This window comes from Somniosus microcephalus, unplaced genomic scaffold (assembly GCF_052327205.1).
Source record: "Somniosus microcephalus isolate GS21.2 unplaced genomic scaffold, FLI_Smic_1.0 unresolved_chr3, whole genome shotgun sequence".
Classification (NCBI taxonomy): domain Eukaryota; kingdom Metazoa; phylum Chordata; class Chondrichthyes; order Squaliformes; family Somniosidae; genus Somniosus; species Somniosus microcephalus.
This window is the reverse complement of record NW_028225181.1, coordinates 45,250,259-45,266,537: the sequence shown is the minus strand read 5'-3', so window position 1 is coordinate 45,266,537 and position 16,279 is coordinate 45,250,259. Positions and strand designations below refer to the sequence as shown.

Below are 16,279 nucleotides of genomic sequence, written 5' to 3'. Positions count from 1 at the left end.
ATGACAGTGGGGCAGAGTTAGTGGAAATGTACTGGAAAAGGACTGGCCAGGTTCCGAGATGGTATTTTGACCATTAGAACCAATTAAAAAAGATGATTTTGTTAAAGACCATATATGGACACTGGCCAAATCAACTTTTGGTAAGAAAAGGGTTAAAACCTTGATACTCGAAAAACAACTTTACACAGACCAACTGCAGGAACAAAGGAACTAACTGGAAGCTGACACCTGTGTCCGAGAGGTTCCAGAGACCAAGGGCTGTGAGCTACTCATTAAACTATCGCCTGCTGTTAAGTATATTACACTGTAATAAGCTTAATAAATCTTGATCTAGTGCTGTAACATACTGGCTGCTGCCTATTGGTGTCTTCTCCAAGAACTCTGAGATCATTAAGATCTTACAGAAAACTCACATGTTGATAAGAATCCTTATTGACCGAGTAACCAGACAGAATCTTTACGTCCACAATCACCATGTTCGAAATGGGACGGTCACCGGTGTAGCTAGAACACAGACAAGAGCGAACGGTGAGAACGACAGCCATTAAACACAGACCACTGGACCATTAAACACTGACCCTCACACCCATTAAACACTGACCCTCACTCCCATTAAACACTGACCCTCACTCCCATTAAACACTGACCCTCACACCCATTAAACACTGACCTCACTCCCATTAAACACTGACCCTCACTCCCATTAAACACTGACCCTCACACCCATTAAACACTGACCCTCACTCCCATTAAACACTGACCCTCATCTTATGTTCATTAATAAATTGACATTCTTATTATGAACACAGCTAGCTTTTGCTAGTTACTTTATTGAGCACATGTGGACTAGGTACTGTGGCCTAGAAATTCAGTATAGCCACTTTTAGGGCGGTAAAGTCGGGCGGCCGGTAAAGTTTGCGCCCGGCGCAAAGTCGAGCCCCCTTCGCCGGTATTCAGTTGTATCGCCCTAAGAGGTTGCTGCTGCGCTAAAACAGGCGATACACGACTATCATTAGGCATTAAGCCGGCAGCCCAGGGCACTAACACCGGACGTTGGGCGCAGGTGCGGCGAGCTGCTGATTGCCGGCAGACACTCTGGCTCCGGTGAGCTCTTAAAGACTCCTCCTGCTCCTCCTCCTCCTCCTTTTCTACTGCAGGAGTGCCCTTTAATTTGCGCTCCCCGCCTCGGCTGTGTACCGTTCCACTTCACAGTCGTTCGGGCCGCCAGGCACACAATGGGGCGGCGCAAGTGACGTTCCAGTTCCGGGCACACAAAGGGCATTGCACGACGAAATGGCATCATGATCTGAGCGCGCAATGACTTTGCGCCGGCGCTAAATGTCTACTGAAGTTGGGGCGAGGCGCAGATCGCGCTGCGCCCAGGCACTAAGCGCCTAGCGCTCGAGATCTACTCCTCCTAAAGCACTAACGGCTGGCACAGCCAACTGAATTTCTAGGCCTGTATCTGTAGAGGCTTCCATCTTGACTGTTGCCTTGTGGGTAGCATAGTGCCTCATGGGTAATGTAGTCTTAATATATATACAGCTGGGTAGTGTAGTCTTATACATACAGCCATATCCAGCTCTACACAGCTCTACGGCTCCACCTAGTGTCCACTATAGAATGACATGTTATTGATCATTACATCCCCCTTTCTTTGAGGTTTAACAAAATCAATATCAATCAACTTTCAAGAAAACAATAAAGATAATATCAGTAACACTTCTGTTAGTGCTCTTTAAACATAAACATTTTCAAAACAGTCAACACATTTTCAAAGCTTTACATTGTACTCAAAGATTAAGTCTATCAGGCTCTTTTACTTCACGTGTGGATCTTCTCAACACGGGTAAGTCTGATGTGTCTTCATGAGATTGTTCTGGCGGTGAATGACAAGATGCAGTTGCGGCATTGTCATCAATCTGCTCTTGTATAGATCGAGGTCTCCTTGCGATCTTTGCTTGGAGAGGGTTTCAGTGTTTCCTTCACTCTTCATGCCATAACTCTCAATGTAATCAATGCACTCTCGAAAAACTGCTGGCAGCTGGATCCCATCATACAGCATAGTCATCTCAGCAGCCTCGGCTAATGGAACACCAAAGATTGGCCTGAGGGAAGAAGGAGTATCCACCGGAACTGCTTCCTGCTCTGGTGCAGGCTTCTTCTTTTTCCTTTTCTCTTTCCACTGCTTAACAACATCTGCCGCGGTTATATCTTTGGACCTTTTCTCCTTGTGTTTTTCCTCTTTGTGCTTTTCTTCTTTTGGCTTCTCTTTGACCTTGATGTCTTTTTCTTTCTTCTTGGAGAAACTAGGCTTTTTGAAGACATGGATACCCTTTGGCCTTTTCATCCTTGATGGGCCCTCTGCTTCATCACCTGAGTCATCTGGTCTGCTTATGGCACAGTTTATACGGTAAACTCTTTTGACCAGTTCTAAGTCTTCACAAGCTTTGTCACCCAGTAGTGAATCAAGCCTTTCAGCCACAACAGAAAACATGAGATGATGCACTTTGTCTTTGACTGTCACTTTAAGTCTGCATACACCTAAGTTATCTATTTTCTGTCCGTTATAGCTCTTCAGTAGTACTGACTTTTTCTGTATTTTGGGCTTTTCTTTCATATTTTTTATGTCACTCATACTGATTAAGTTTGCTTTTGCCCCAGTGTCCAGTTTCAATGTAACTAATGCTCCATTTATCTGCAGTGGGATCATCCATTTGTCCACTTTTACTGCATTGACTTTATGTTCAGCATTGTTCATTTCTGAGGGCTGCACATTTTCTGTATCTTTTTTGATATCGTCACATGACACCATTCCTACAAAAAATGTCTCACTTAAATCAGTGTCCTCAATCACATTAACGTGTTGCCCTTTCGTTGTTTTTACTTTTGAAAAGCATTGTTTGGCAAAGTGACTCTTTCCGTTACACTTTGTGCACATTTTTCCAAACGCTGGGCATTGTCTTAACTGGTGTTTGTAACCAAAGCGTTTACAATTAAAAATTTCATCCTCCGATTGCTTTTCATTTCTGTTCTGCCCACGTTTCTTCCCCTTATAGGACACAGCACCGACAGCAGCATTATCACTCATTACAATCGCATCATTATTGATTTCACTGAAAGTCTTCGCGTGCTTTCGAGCTAGCTCGCTGGCTTGGCATATTTTCACCGCATTTTCCAAATTTAGTTCGGTTTCTCTCAACAGACGTTCCCTGACTTTTTTTATCATGAATACCAAACACAATCTGGTCACGAATCATGGATGCTTTTGAGCTCAGAGATATTACATGTCTGTGCTTTCAGTTTCAGATCAGTTATAAAGCTATCAACAGTCTCATTTTGCTGCTGTGTCCGAGAACAGAAGATGTATCTTTCATAGGTCTCATTCTTTTTGGCAGAGCAATGTGCATCAATTTTTTTTAGCACATCTTCTAATTTTTCTCTGTTCTCCTCTGGATTAAATACAAATGTATTAAATACCGCTATCGCCTGTGGGCCTGCAACCGTAAGCAGCAACGCTATTTTTCTTGCCTCTGGCTTCGTACCGAATCCGATGGCTGCAATGTAGAGTTCGAATTGTTGTTTAAAAATCCGCCAATTGTAGTCGACATTTCCCTCGAGATTCAAACGCTCTGGTGGCTTCAAATTCTCCATTTCGTTTTCACAATTTTCAGCAGATCTTCACCATCCTGGTACCATCTTATGTTCATTAATGAATAAACATTCTTATTATGAACACAGCTAGCTTTTGCTAGTTACTTTATTGAGCACATGTGGACTAGGTACTGTATCTGTAGAGGCCTCCATCTTGACTGTTGCATTGTGGGTAACGTAGTGCCTCATGGGTAATGTAGTTTTAATATATATACAGCTGAGTAGTGTAGTCTTATATATACAGCTATATCCAGCTCGACACAGCTCTACGGCTCCACCTAGTGTCCACTATAGAATGACATGTTATTGATAGTTACACCTCACTCCCATTAAACACTGACCCCTACTCCCATTAAACACTGACCCTCACACCCATTAAACACTGACCCTCACTCCCATTAAACACTGACCCTCGCACCCATTAAACACTGACCCTCACTCCCATTAAACACTGAACCTCACTCCCATTAAACACTGAAACTCACACCCATTAAACACTGACCCTCATTCAATTAAATACTTGACCCTCACTCCCATTAAACACTGAACCTCTCTCCCATTAAACACTGACCCTCACACCCATTAAACACTGAACCTCTCTCCCATTAAACACTGACCCTCACACCCATTAAACACTGACCCTCACTCCCATTAAACACTGACACTCACACCCATTAAACACTGACCCTCACTCCCATTAAACACTGACCCTCACACCCATTAAACACTGACCCCCACTCCCATTAAACACTGACCCTCACTCCAATTAAACACTGAAACTTACACCCATTAAACACTGACCCTCACTCAATTAAATACTTGACCCTCACACCCATTAAACACTGAACCTCTCTCCCATTAAACACTGACCCTCACACCCATTAAACACTGACCCCTACTCCCATTAAACACGGACCCTCACACCCATTAAACACTGACCGTCACTCCCATTAAACACTGACCCTCACTCCCATTAAACACTGACCCTCACTCCCATTAAACACTGACCCTCACTCCCATTAAACACTGACCCTCACTCCCATTAAACACTGACCCTCACTCAATTAAATACTTGACCCTCACACCCATTAAACATTGAACCTCTCTCCCATTAAACACGGACCCTCACTCCCACTAAACACTGACCCTCACTCCCATTAAACACTGACCCGCACACCCATTAAACACTGACCCTCACTCCCATTAAACACTGACCCTCACACCCATTAAACACTGACCCTCACTCCCATTAAACACTGACCCTCACTCCCATTAAACACTGACCCTCACTCCCATTAAACACTGACCCTCACACCCATTAAACACTGACCCTCACTCCCATTAAACACTGAACCTCACTCCCATTAAACACTGAAACTCACTCAATTAAATACTTGACCCTCACACCCATTAAACACTGAACCTCTCTCCCATTAAACACTGACCCTCACACCCATTAAACACTGACCCTCACTCCCATTAAACACTGACCCTCACTCCCATTAAACACTGACCCTCACTCCCATTAAACACTGACCCTCACACCCATTAAACACTGACCCTCACTCCCATTAAACACTGAACCTCACTCCCATTAAACACTGAAACACACTCAATTAAATACTTGACCCTCACACCCATTAAACACTGAACCTCTCTCCCATTAAACACTGACCCTCACACCCACTAAACACTGACCCTCCCTCCCACTAAACACTGACCCTCACTCCCATTAAACACTGACCCGCACACCCATTAAACACTGACCCTCACACCCATTAAACACTGACCCTCACTCCCATTAAACACTGACCCTCACACCCATTAAACACTGACCCTCACTCCCATTAAACACTGACCCTCACTCCCATTAAACACTGACCCTCACTCCCATTAAACACTGAGCCTCACTCCCATTAGACACTGACCCTCACTCCCATTAAACACTGACCCTCAGACCCATTAAACACTGACCCTCACTCACATTAAACACTGACCCTCACACCCATTAAACACTGCCCCTCGCTCCCATTAAACACCGACCCTCACTCCCATTAAACACTGACCCTCACTCCCATTAAACACTGACCCTCACACCCATTAAACACTGACCCTCACACCCATTAAACACTGACCCTCACACCCATTAAACACTGCCCCTCGCTCCCATTAAACACCGACCCTCACTCCCATTAAACACTGACCCTCACTCCCATTAAACACTGACCCTCACACCCATTAAACACTGACCCTCACTCCCATTAAACACTGACCCTCACACCCATTAAACACTGACCCTCACACCCATTAAGCACTGACCCTCACTCCCATTAAACACTAACCCTCACTCCCATTAAACACTGACCCACACTCCCATTAAACACTGACCCTCACTCCCATTAAACACTGACCCTCACTCCCATTAAACACTGACCCTCACTCCCATTAAACACTGACCCTCACTCCCATTAAACACTGACCCTCAGACCCATTAAACACTGACCCTCACTCCCATTAAACACTGACCCTCACACCCATTAAACACTGACCCTCGCTCCCATTAAACACCGACCCTCACTCCCATTAAACACTGACCCTCACTCCCATTAAACACTGACCCTCACACGCATTAAACACTGACCCTCACTCCCATTAAAGACTGACCCTCACGCCCATTAAACACTGACCCTCACTCCCATTAAACACTGACCCTCACTCCCATTAAACACTGACCCTCACACCCATTAAACACTGACCCTCACTCCCATTAAACACTGACGCTCACTCCCATTACACACTGAACCTCACTCCCATTAAACACTGACACTCACATCCATTAAACACTGACCTTCACACCCATTAAACACTGACCCTCACTTCCATTAAACACTGAACCTCACTCCCATTAAACACTGACCCTCACACCCATTAAACACTGACCCTCACACCCATTAAACACTGACCCTCACTCCCAATAAACACTGAACCTCACTCCCATTAAACACTGACACTCACAGCCATTAAACACTGACCCTCACTCCCATTAAACACTGACCCTCACACCCATTAAACACTGACCCTCACTTCCATTAAACACTGAACCTCACTCCCATTAAACACTGACCCTCACTCCCATTAAACACTGACCCTCACTCCCATTAAACACGGAACCTCACTCCCATTATCACTGACCCTCACTCCCATTAAACACTGACCATCACTCCCATTAAACACTGACCCTCACTCCCATTAAACACTGACCTCACTCCCATTAAACACGGTCCCTCACTCCCATTAAACACTGAACCTCACTCCCATTAAACACTAACCCTCACTCCCATTAAACACTGACCCTCGCACCCATTAAACACCGAACCTCACACCCATTAAAGACTGACCCTCACGCCCATTAAACACTGACCCTCACTCCCATTAAACACTGACCCTCACTCCCATTAAACACTGACCCTCACACCCATTAAACATTGACCCTCACTCCCATTAAACACTGACGCTCACTCCCATTACACACTGACCCTCACTCCCATTAAACACTGACACTCACATCCATTAAACACTGACCTTCACACCCATTAAACACTGACCCTCACTTCCATTAAACACTGACCCTCACTCCCATTAAACACTGACCCTCACACCCATTAAACACTGACCCTCACACCCATTAAACACTGACCCTCACTCCCAATAAACACTGAACCTCACTCCCATTAAACACTGACACTCACAGCCATTAAACACTGACCCTCACACCCATTAAACACTGACCCTCACTTCCATTAAACACTGAACCTCACTCCCATTAAACACTGACCCTCACTCCCATTAAACACTGACCCTCACACCCATTAAACACTGACCCTCACTCCCATTAAACACGGAACCTCACTCCCATTATCACTGACCCTCACTCCCATTAAACACTGACCATCACTCCCATTAAATACTGACCCTCACTCCCATTAAACACTGACCCTCACTCCCATTAAACACTGACGCTCACTCCCATTAAACACTGACCCTCACTCCCATTAAACACTGACCTCACTCCCATTAACACGGTCCCTCACTCCCATTAAACACTGACCCTCGCACCCATTAAACACCGAACCTCACACCCATTAAACACTGAGCCTCACACCCATTAAACACCGACCCTCACACCCATTAAACACTGACCCTCACTCCCATTAAACACTAACCATCACCCCCATTAAACACTGACCCTCACACCCATTAAACACTGACCCTCACTCCCATTAAACACTGACCCTCACACCCATTAAACACTGACCCTCACACCCATTAAACACTGACCCTCACAACCAATAAACACTGACCCTCACTCCCATTAAATACTGACCCTCACACCAATTAAACACTGACCCTCACTCCCATTAAACACTGACCCTCACTCCCATTAAACACTGACCCTCACACCCATTAAACACTGACCCTCACTCCCATTAAACACTGACCCTCACTCCCATTAAACACTGACCCTCACTCCCATTAAACACTGAGCCTCACTCCCATTAGACACTGACCCTCACTCCCATTAAACACTGACCCTCAGACCCATTAAACACTGACCCTCACTCCCATTAAACACTGACCCTCACACCCATTAAACACTGCCCCTCGCTCCCATTAAACACCGACCCTCACTCCCATTAAACACTGACCCTCACTCCCATTAAACACTGACCCTCACACCCATTAAACACTGACCCTCACACCCATTAAACACTGACCCTCACACCCATTAAACACTGCCCCTCGCTCCCATTAAACACCGACCCTCACTCCCATTAAACACTGACCCTCACTCCCATTAAACACTGACCCTCACACCCATTAAACACTGACCCTCACTCCCATTAAACACTGACCCTCACACCCATTAAACTCTGACCCTCACACCCATTAAGCACTGACCCTCACTCCCATTAAACACTGACCCTCACTCCCATTAAACACTGACCCACACTCCCATTAAACACTGACCCTCACTCCCATTAAACACTGACCCTCACTCCCATTAAACACTGACCCTCACTCCCATTAAACACTGACCCTCACTCCCATTAAACACTGACCCTCACTCCCATTAAACACTGACCCTCAGACCCATTAAACACTGAACCTCACTCCCATTAAACACTGACCCTCACACCCATTAAACACTGACCCTCGCTCCCATTAAACACCGACCCTCACTCCCATTAAACACTGACCCTCACTCCCATTAAACACTGACCCTCACACGCATTAAACACTGACCCTCACTCCCATTAAAGACTGACCCTCACGCCCATTAAACACTGACCCTCACTCCCATTAAACACTGACCCTCACTCCCATTAAACACTGACGCTCACTCCCATTACACACTGAACCTCACTCCCATTAAACACTGACACTCACATCCATTAAACACTGACCTTCACACCCATTAAACACTGACCCTCACTTCCATTAAACACTGAACCTCACTCCCATTAAACACTGACCCTCACACCCATTAAACACTGACCCTCACACCCATTAAACACTGACCCTCACTCCCAATAAACACTGAACCTCACTCCCATTAAACACTGACACTCACAGCCATTAAACACTGACCCTCACTCCCATTAAACACTGACCCTCACACCCATTAAACACTGACCCTCACTTCCATTAAACACTGAACCTCACTCCCATTAAACACTGACCCTCACTCCCATTAAACACTGACCCTCACTCCCATTAAACACGGAACCTCACTCCCATTATCACTGACCCTCACTCCCATTAAACACTGACCATCACTCCCATTAAACACTGACCCTCACTCCCATTAAACACTGACCTCACTCCCATTAAACACGGTCCCTCACTCCCATTAAACACTGAACCTCACTCCCATTAAACACTAACCCTCACTCCCATTAAACACTGACCCTCGCACCCATTAAACACCGAACCTCACACCCATTAAAGACTGACCCTCACGCCCATTAAACACTGACCCTCACTCCCATTAAACACTGACCCTCACTCCCATTAAACACTGACCCTCACACCCATTAAACATTGACCCTCACTCCCATTAAACACTGACGCTCACTCCCATTACACACTGACCCTCACTCCCATTAAACACTGACACTCACATCCATTAAACACTGACCTTCACACCCATTAAACACTGACCCTCACTCCCATTAAACACTGACCCTCACACCCGTTAAACACTGACCCTCACACCCATTAAACACTGACCCTCACTCCCAATAAACACTGAACCTCACTCCCATTAAACACTGACACTCACAGCCATTAAACACTGACCCTCACTCCCATTAAACACTGACCCTCACACCCATTAAACACTGACCCTCACTTCCATTAAACACTGAACCTCACTCCCATTAAACACTGACCCTCACACCCATTAAACACTGACCCTCACTCCCATTAAACACGGAACCTCACTCCCATTATCACTGACCCTCACTCCCATTAAACACTGACCATCACTCCCATTAAATACTGACCCTCACTCCCATTAAACACTGACCCTCACTCCCATTAAACACTGACGCTCACTCCCATTAAACACTGACCCTCACTCCCATTAAACACTGACCTCACTCCCATTAAACACGGTCCCTCACTCCCATTAAACACTGACCCTCGCACCCATTAAACACCGAACCTCACACCCATTAAACACTGAGCCTCACACCCATTAAACACCGACCCTCACACCCATTAAACACTGACCCTCACTCCCATTAAACACTAACCATCACCCCCATTAAACACTGACCCTCACACCCATTAAACACTGACCCTCACTCCCATTAAACACTGACCCTCACACCCATTAAACACTGACCCTCACACCCATTAAACACTGACCCTCACAACCAATAAACACTGACCCTCACTCCCATTAAATACTGACCCTCACACCAATTAAACACTGACCCTCACTCCCATTAAACACTGACCCTCTCTCCCATTAAAGACTGACTCTCACTCCCATTAAACACGCACCCTCACACCCAATAAACACTGACCCTCACTCCCATTAAACACTGACCCTCACTCCCATTAAACACTGACCCTCACTCCCATTAAACACTGACCCTCACACCCATTAAACACTGACGCTCACTCCCATTAAACAGTGACCCTCACTCCCATTAAACACTGACCCTCACACCCATTAAACAGTGACCCTCACTCCCATTAAACACTGACCCTCACTCCCACTAAACACTGACCCTCACTCCCATTAAACACTGACCCTCGCACCCATTAAACACTGACCCTCACTCCCATTAAACACTGACCCTCACACCCATTAAACACTGACCCTCACTCCCATTAAACACTGACCCTCACACCCATTAAGCACTGACCCTCCCACCCATTAAACACTGACCCTCACTCCCATTAAACACTGACTCTCACTCCCATTAAACACTGACCCTCACTCCCATTAAACACTGACCCTCACTCCCATTGAACATTGACCCTCACTCCCATTAAACACTGACCCTCACTCCCATTAAACACTGACCCTCACTCCCATTAAACACTGAACCTCACTCCCATTAAACACTGACCCTCACTCGCATTAAACACTGACCCTCACTCCCATTAAACACTGACCCTCACTCCCATTAAACTCGGATCCGCACTCCCATTAAACACTGAACCTCACTCCCATTAAACACTGACCCTCACACCCATTAAACACTGACCCTCACTCCCATTAAACACTGAACCTCACTCCCATTAAACACTGACCCTCACTCCCATTAAACACTGACCCTCACTCCCATTAAACACTGACCCACACACCCATTAAACACTGACCCTCACACCCATTAAACACTGACCCTCACAGCCATTAAACACTGACCCTCACTCCCATTAAACACTGACCCTCACACCCATTAAACACTGACCCTCACACCTATTAAACACTGACCCTCACAACCATTAAACACTGACCCATCTCGCATTAAACACTGACTCTCACTCCCATTAAACACTGACCGTCACATCCATTAAACACTGACCCTCACTTCCATTAAACATTGACCCTCACTCCCATTAAACACTGACCCTCACTCCCATTAAACACTGACCCTCATTCCCATTAAACACTGAACCTCACTCCCATTAAACACTGACCCTCACTCCCATTAAACACTGACCCTCACTCCCATTAAACATGGACCCTCACTCCCATTATCACTGACCCTCACTCCCATTAAACACTGACCATCACTCTCATTAAACACTGACCCTCACTCCCATTAAACACGGACCCTCACTCCCATTATCACTGAACCTCACTCCCATTAAACACTGACCATCACTCCCATTAAACACTGACCCTCACTCCCATTAAACACTGACCTCACTCCCATTAAACACGGACCCTCACTCCCATTAAACACTGAACCTCACTCCCATTAAACACTAACCCTCACTCCCATTAAGCACTGACCCTCGCTCCCATTAAACACTGACCCTCACTCCCATTAAACACTGACCCTCACTCCCATTAAACACTGACCCTCACTCCCATTAAACACTGAACCTCACTCCCATTAAACACTGACCCTCACTCGCATTAAACACTGACCCTCACTCCCATTAAACACTCACCCTCACTCCCATTAAACTCTGATCCTCACTCCCATTAAACACTGAACCTCACTCCCATTAAACACTGACCCTCACTCCCATTAAACACTGACCCTCACTCGCAATAAACACTGACCCACACACCCATTAAACACTGACCCTCACTCCCATTAAACACTGACCCTCACTCGCAATAAACACTGACCCACACACCCATTGAACACTGACCCACACACCCATTAAACACTGACCCTCACTCCCATTAAACACTGACCCTCACACCCATTAAACACTGACCCTCACTCCCATTAAACACTGACCCTCACACCCATTAAACGCTGACCCTCGCACCCATTAAACACTGACCCTCACAACCATTAAACACTGATCCTCACTCGCATTAAACACTGACCCTCACTCCCTTTAAACACTGACCGTCACACCCATTAAACACTGACCCTCACTTCCAATAAACACTGACCCTCACTCCCATTAAACACTGACCCTCACTCCCATTAAACACTGACCCTCACTCCCATTAAACACTGAACCTCACTCCCATTAAACACTGACCCTCACTCCCATTAAACACTGACCCTCACTCCCATTAAACACGGACCCTCACTCCCATTATCACTGACCCTCACTCCCATTAAACACTGACCATCACTCCCATTAAACACTGACCCTCACTCCCATGAAACACTGACCTCACTCCCATTAAACACGGACCCTCACTCCCATTAAACACTGAACCTCACTCCCATTAAACACTAACTCTCACTCCCATTAAACACTGACCCTCGCACCCATTAAACACCGAACCTCACACCCATTAAACACTGAGCCTCACACCCATTAAACACCGACCCTCACACCCATTAAACACTGACCCTCACTCCCATTAAACACTAACCATCACCCCCATTAAACACAGACCCTCACACCCATTAAACACTGACCCTCACTCCCATTAAACACTGACCCTCACACCCATTAAACACTGACCCTCACACCCATTAAACACTGACCCTCACAACCAATAAACACTGACCCTCACTCCCATTAAACACTGACCCTCACACGCATTAAACACTGACCCTCACTCCCATTAAACACTGACCCTCTCTCCCATTAAAGACTGACCCTCACTCCCATTAAACACGTACCCTCAAACCCAATAAACACTGACCCTCACTCCCATTAAACACTGACCCTCACTCCCATTAAACACTGACCCTCACTCCCATTAAACACTGACCCTCACACCCATTAAACTCTGACCCTCACTCCCATTAAACACTGACCCTCACACCCATTAAACACTGACGCTCACACCCATTAAACAGTGACCCTCACTCCCATTATACACTGACCCTCACACCCATTAAACACTGACCCTCACTCCCATTAAACAATGACCCTCACTCCCACTAAACACTGACCCTCACTCCCATTAAACACTGACCCTCACACCCATTAAACACTGACCCTCACTCCCATTAAACACTGACCCTCACACCCATTAAACACTGACCCTCACTCCCATTAAACACTGACCCTCACACCCATTAAACACTGACCCTCCCACCCATTAAACACTGACCCTCACTCCCATTAAACACTGACCCTTACTCCCATTAAACACTGACCCTCACATCCATTAAACACTGACCCTTACTCCCATTAAACACTGACCCTCACTCCCATTAAACACTGACCCTCACTCCCATTAAACTTTGACCCTCACTCCCATTAAACACTGACCCTCACTCCCATTAAACACTGACCCTCACTCCCATTAAACACTGAACCTCACTCCCATTAAACACTGACCCTCACTCGCATTAAACACTGACCCTCACTCCCATTAAACAGTGACCCTCACTCCCATTGAACTCTGATCCTCACTCCCATTAAACACTGAACCTCACTCCCATTAAACACTGACCCTCACTCCCATTAAACACTGACCATCACTCCCATTAAACACTGACCCACACACCCATTAAACACTGACCCTCACACCCATTAAACACTGACCCTCACACCCATTAAACACTGACCCTCACTCCCATTAAACACTGACCCTCACACCCATTAAACACTGACCCTCACACCCATTAAACACTGACCCTCACACCCATTAAACACTGACCCTCACTCCCATTAAACACTGACCCTCACTCCCATTAAACACTGACCCTCACACCCATTAAACACTGACCCTCACTCCCATTAAACACTGACGCTCACACCCATTAAACAGCGACCCTCACGCCCATTAAACACTGACCCTCACACCCATTAAAGACTGACCCTCACACCCATTAAACACTGACCCCCACACCCATTAAACACTGACCCTCACTCCCATTAAACACTGACTCTCACACCCATTAAACACTGACCCTCACTCCCATTAAACACTGACCCTCACACCCATTAAACACTGACCCTCACTCCCATTAAACAGTGACCCTCACTCCCATTAAACACTGACCCTCACACCCATTAAACACTGACCCTCACACCCATTAAACACTGACCCTCACTCCCATTAAACACTGACCCTCACTCCCATTAAACACTGACCCTCACACCCATTAAGCACTGACCCTCACTCCCATTAAACACTGACGCTCACACCCATTAAACAGCGACCCTCACGCCCATTAAACACTGACCAGCCCTTCACCCCGTATCGCATGCAGCTGCTCAAACTCACGTGACATTGACATTGATCTGGGCCTGCGCCTTTCCATTAATTTTGATGTTTTTCAACTCTTCCGTTAACATCTCCACGGAGACAGTGAACACGGACTCTTTCTCTGCAGGTGGCGTGTTGTAGCGGAGAGTTGTCTGGACATGGAAGTGAATTAATTACTGGATGGTTACAGGGTCCAAGGAACCGTCTCCCCATACCGAAAGTATTCGAGTACAGGAACAAGGATGTCTTGCTGCGGTTGTACAGGGCCTTGGTGAGACCGCACCTTGAGTATTGTGTGCAGTTTTGGTTGCCTTATCTGAGGAAGGATGTTCTTGCCATGGAAGGAGTTCAGCGTAGATTCACCAGGCTGATACCTGGGATGGCAGGAATGACGTATGAGGAGAGATTGGGTCAATTGGGCTTGTACTCGCTAGAGTTTAGAAGAATAAGAGGGGATCTCATTGAAACTTATAAAATTCAAACAGGACTAGACAGACTAGATGCAGGAAGGATGTTCCCGATGGTCAGGGAGTCCAGAACCAGGGGTCACAGTCTAAGGATAAGGGGTAAGCCATTTCGGACAGAGATGAGGAGGAATTTCTTCCCGGTCTGTAATTCCCCGTTTTCTCTCTACCACCCTTTTTGAACAGCGGGGTAACATTAGCTACCCTCCAATCCATGGGTACTGTTCCAGAGTGTATCAAATTTTGGAAGATGATCAGCAATGCATCTACTATTTCTAGGGCCACTTCCTTACGTACCCTAGGATGTAGATTATCAGGCCCTGGGGATTTGTCAGCCCTCAATCCTATCAATTTCTCTAACACCATTTCCCTACAAATACTGATTTCTATTAGTTCCTCCCTGTCATTAGACCCTATGTTCCCCGACATCTTTGGGAGGTTATTTTTGTCCTCCTTTGTGAAGACAGGACCAAAGTATGTATATAGTTGGTCTGCCATTTCTTTGTTCCCCATTATAAATTCCCCTGATTCTGACTGCAAGGGACCTACGCTTGACTTCACCAATCTTTTTCTCTTCACATATTTATAAAAGCTTTTACAGTCAGTTTTTATGTTCCCTGATTGCTTACTCTCATATTCTATTTTCCCCCTCTTAATTAATCCCTTTTCCTCTTTTGTTGAATCGTAAACTGCTCCCAATCCTCAGGTTTACTGCTTTTTCTGGCCAATTTATATGTCCTCTCCTTGGATCTTATGCTATCCCTAATTTCCC

The 16,279-nt window shown here is 46.1% G+C and overlaps 1 protein-coding gene across 1 annotated transcript in view; it reads right to left on the bottom strand.

The window, feature by feature from the left end:
- LOC147091393 (alpha-2-macroglobulin-like) overlaps positions 1 to 16,279 on the bottom strand; it is a 1,124,424-nt gene that overhangs the window by 119,124 nt on the left and 989,021 nt on the right. Inside the window, exons 33-34 of the mRNA XM_085976756.1 lie at positions 15,062 to 15,195; positions 414 to 504 (exon numbers count right to left, since the gene is read on the bottom strand). Of these exons, the coding sequence (XP_085832882.1) occupies positions 414 to 504; positions 15,062 to 15,195 (225 nt within the window). The remainder of the gene's footprint in view (positions 1 to 413; positions 505 to 15,061; positions 15,196 to 16,279) is intronic.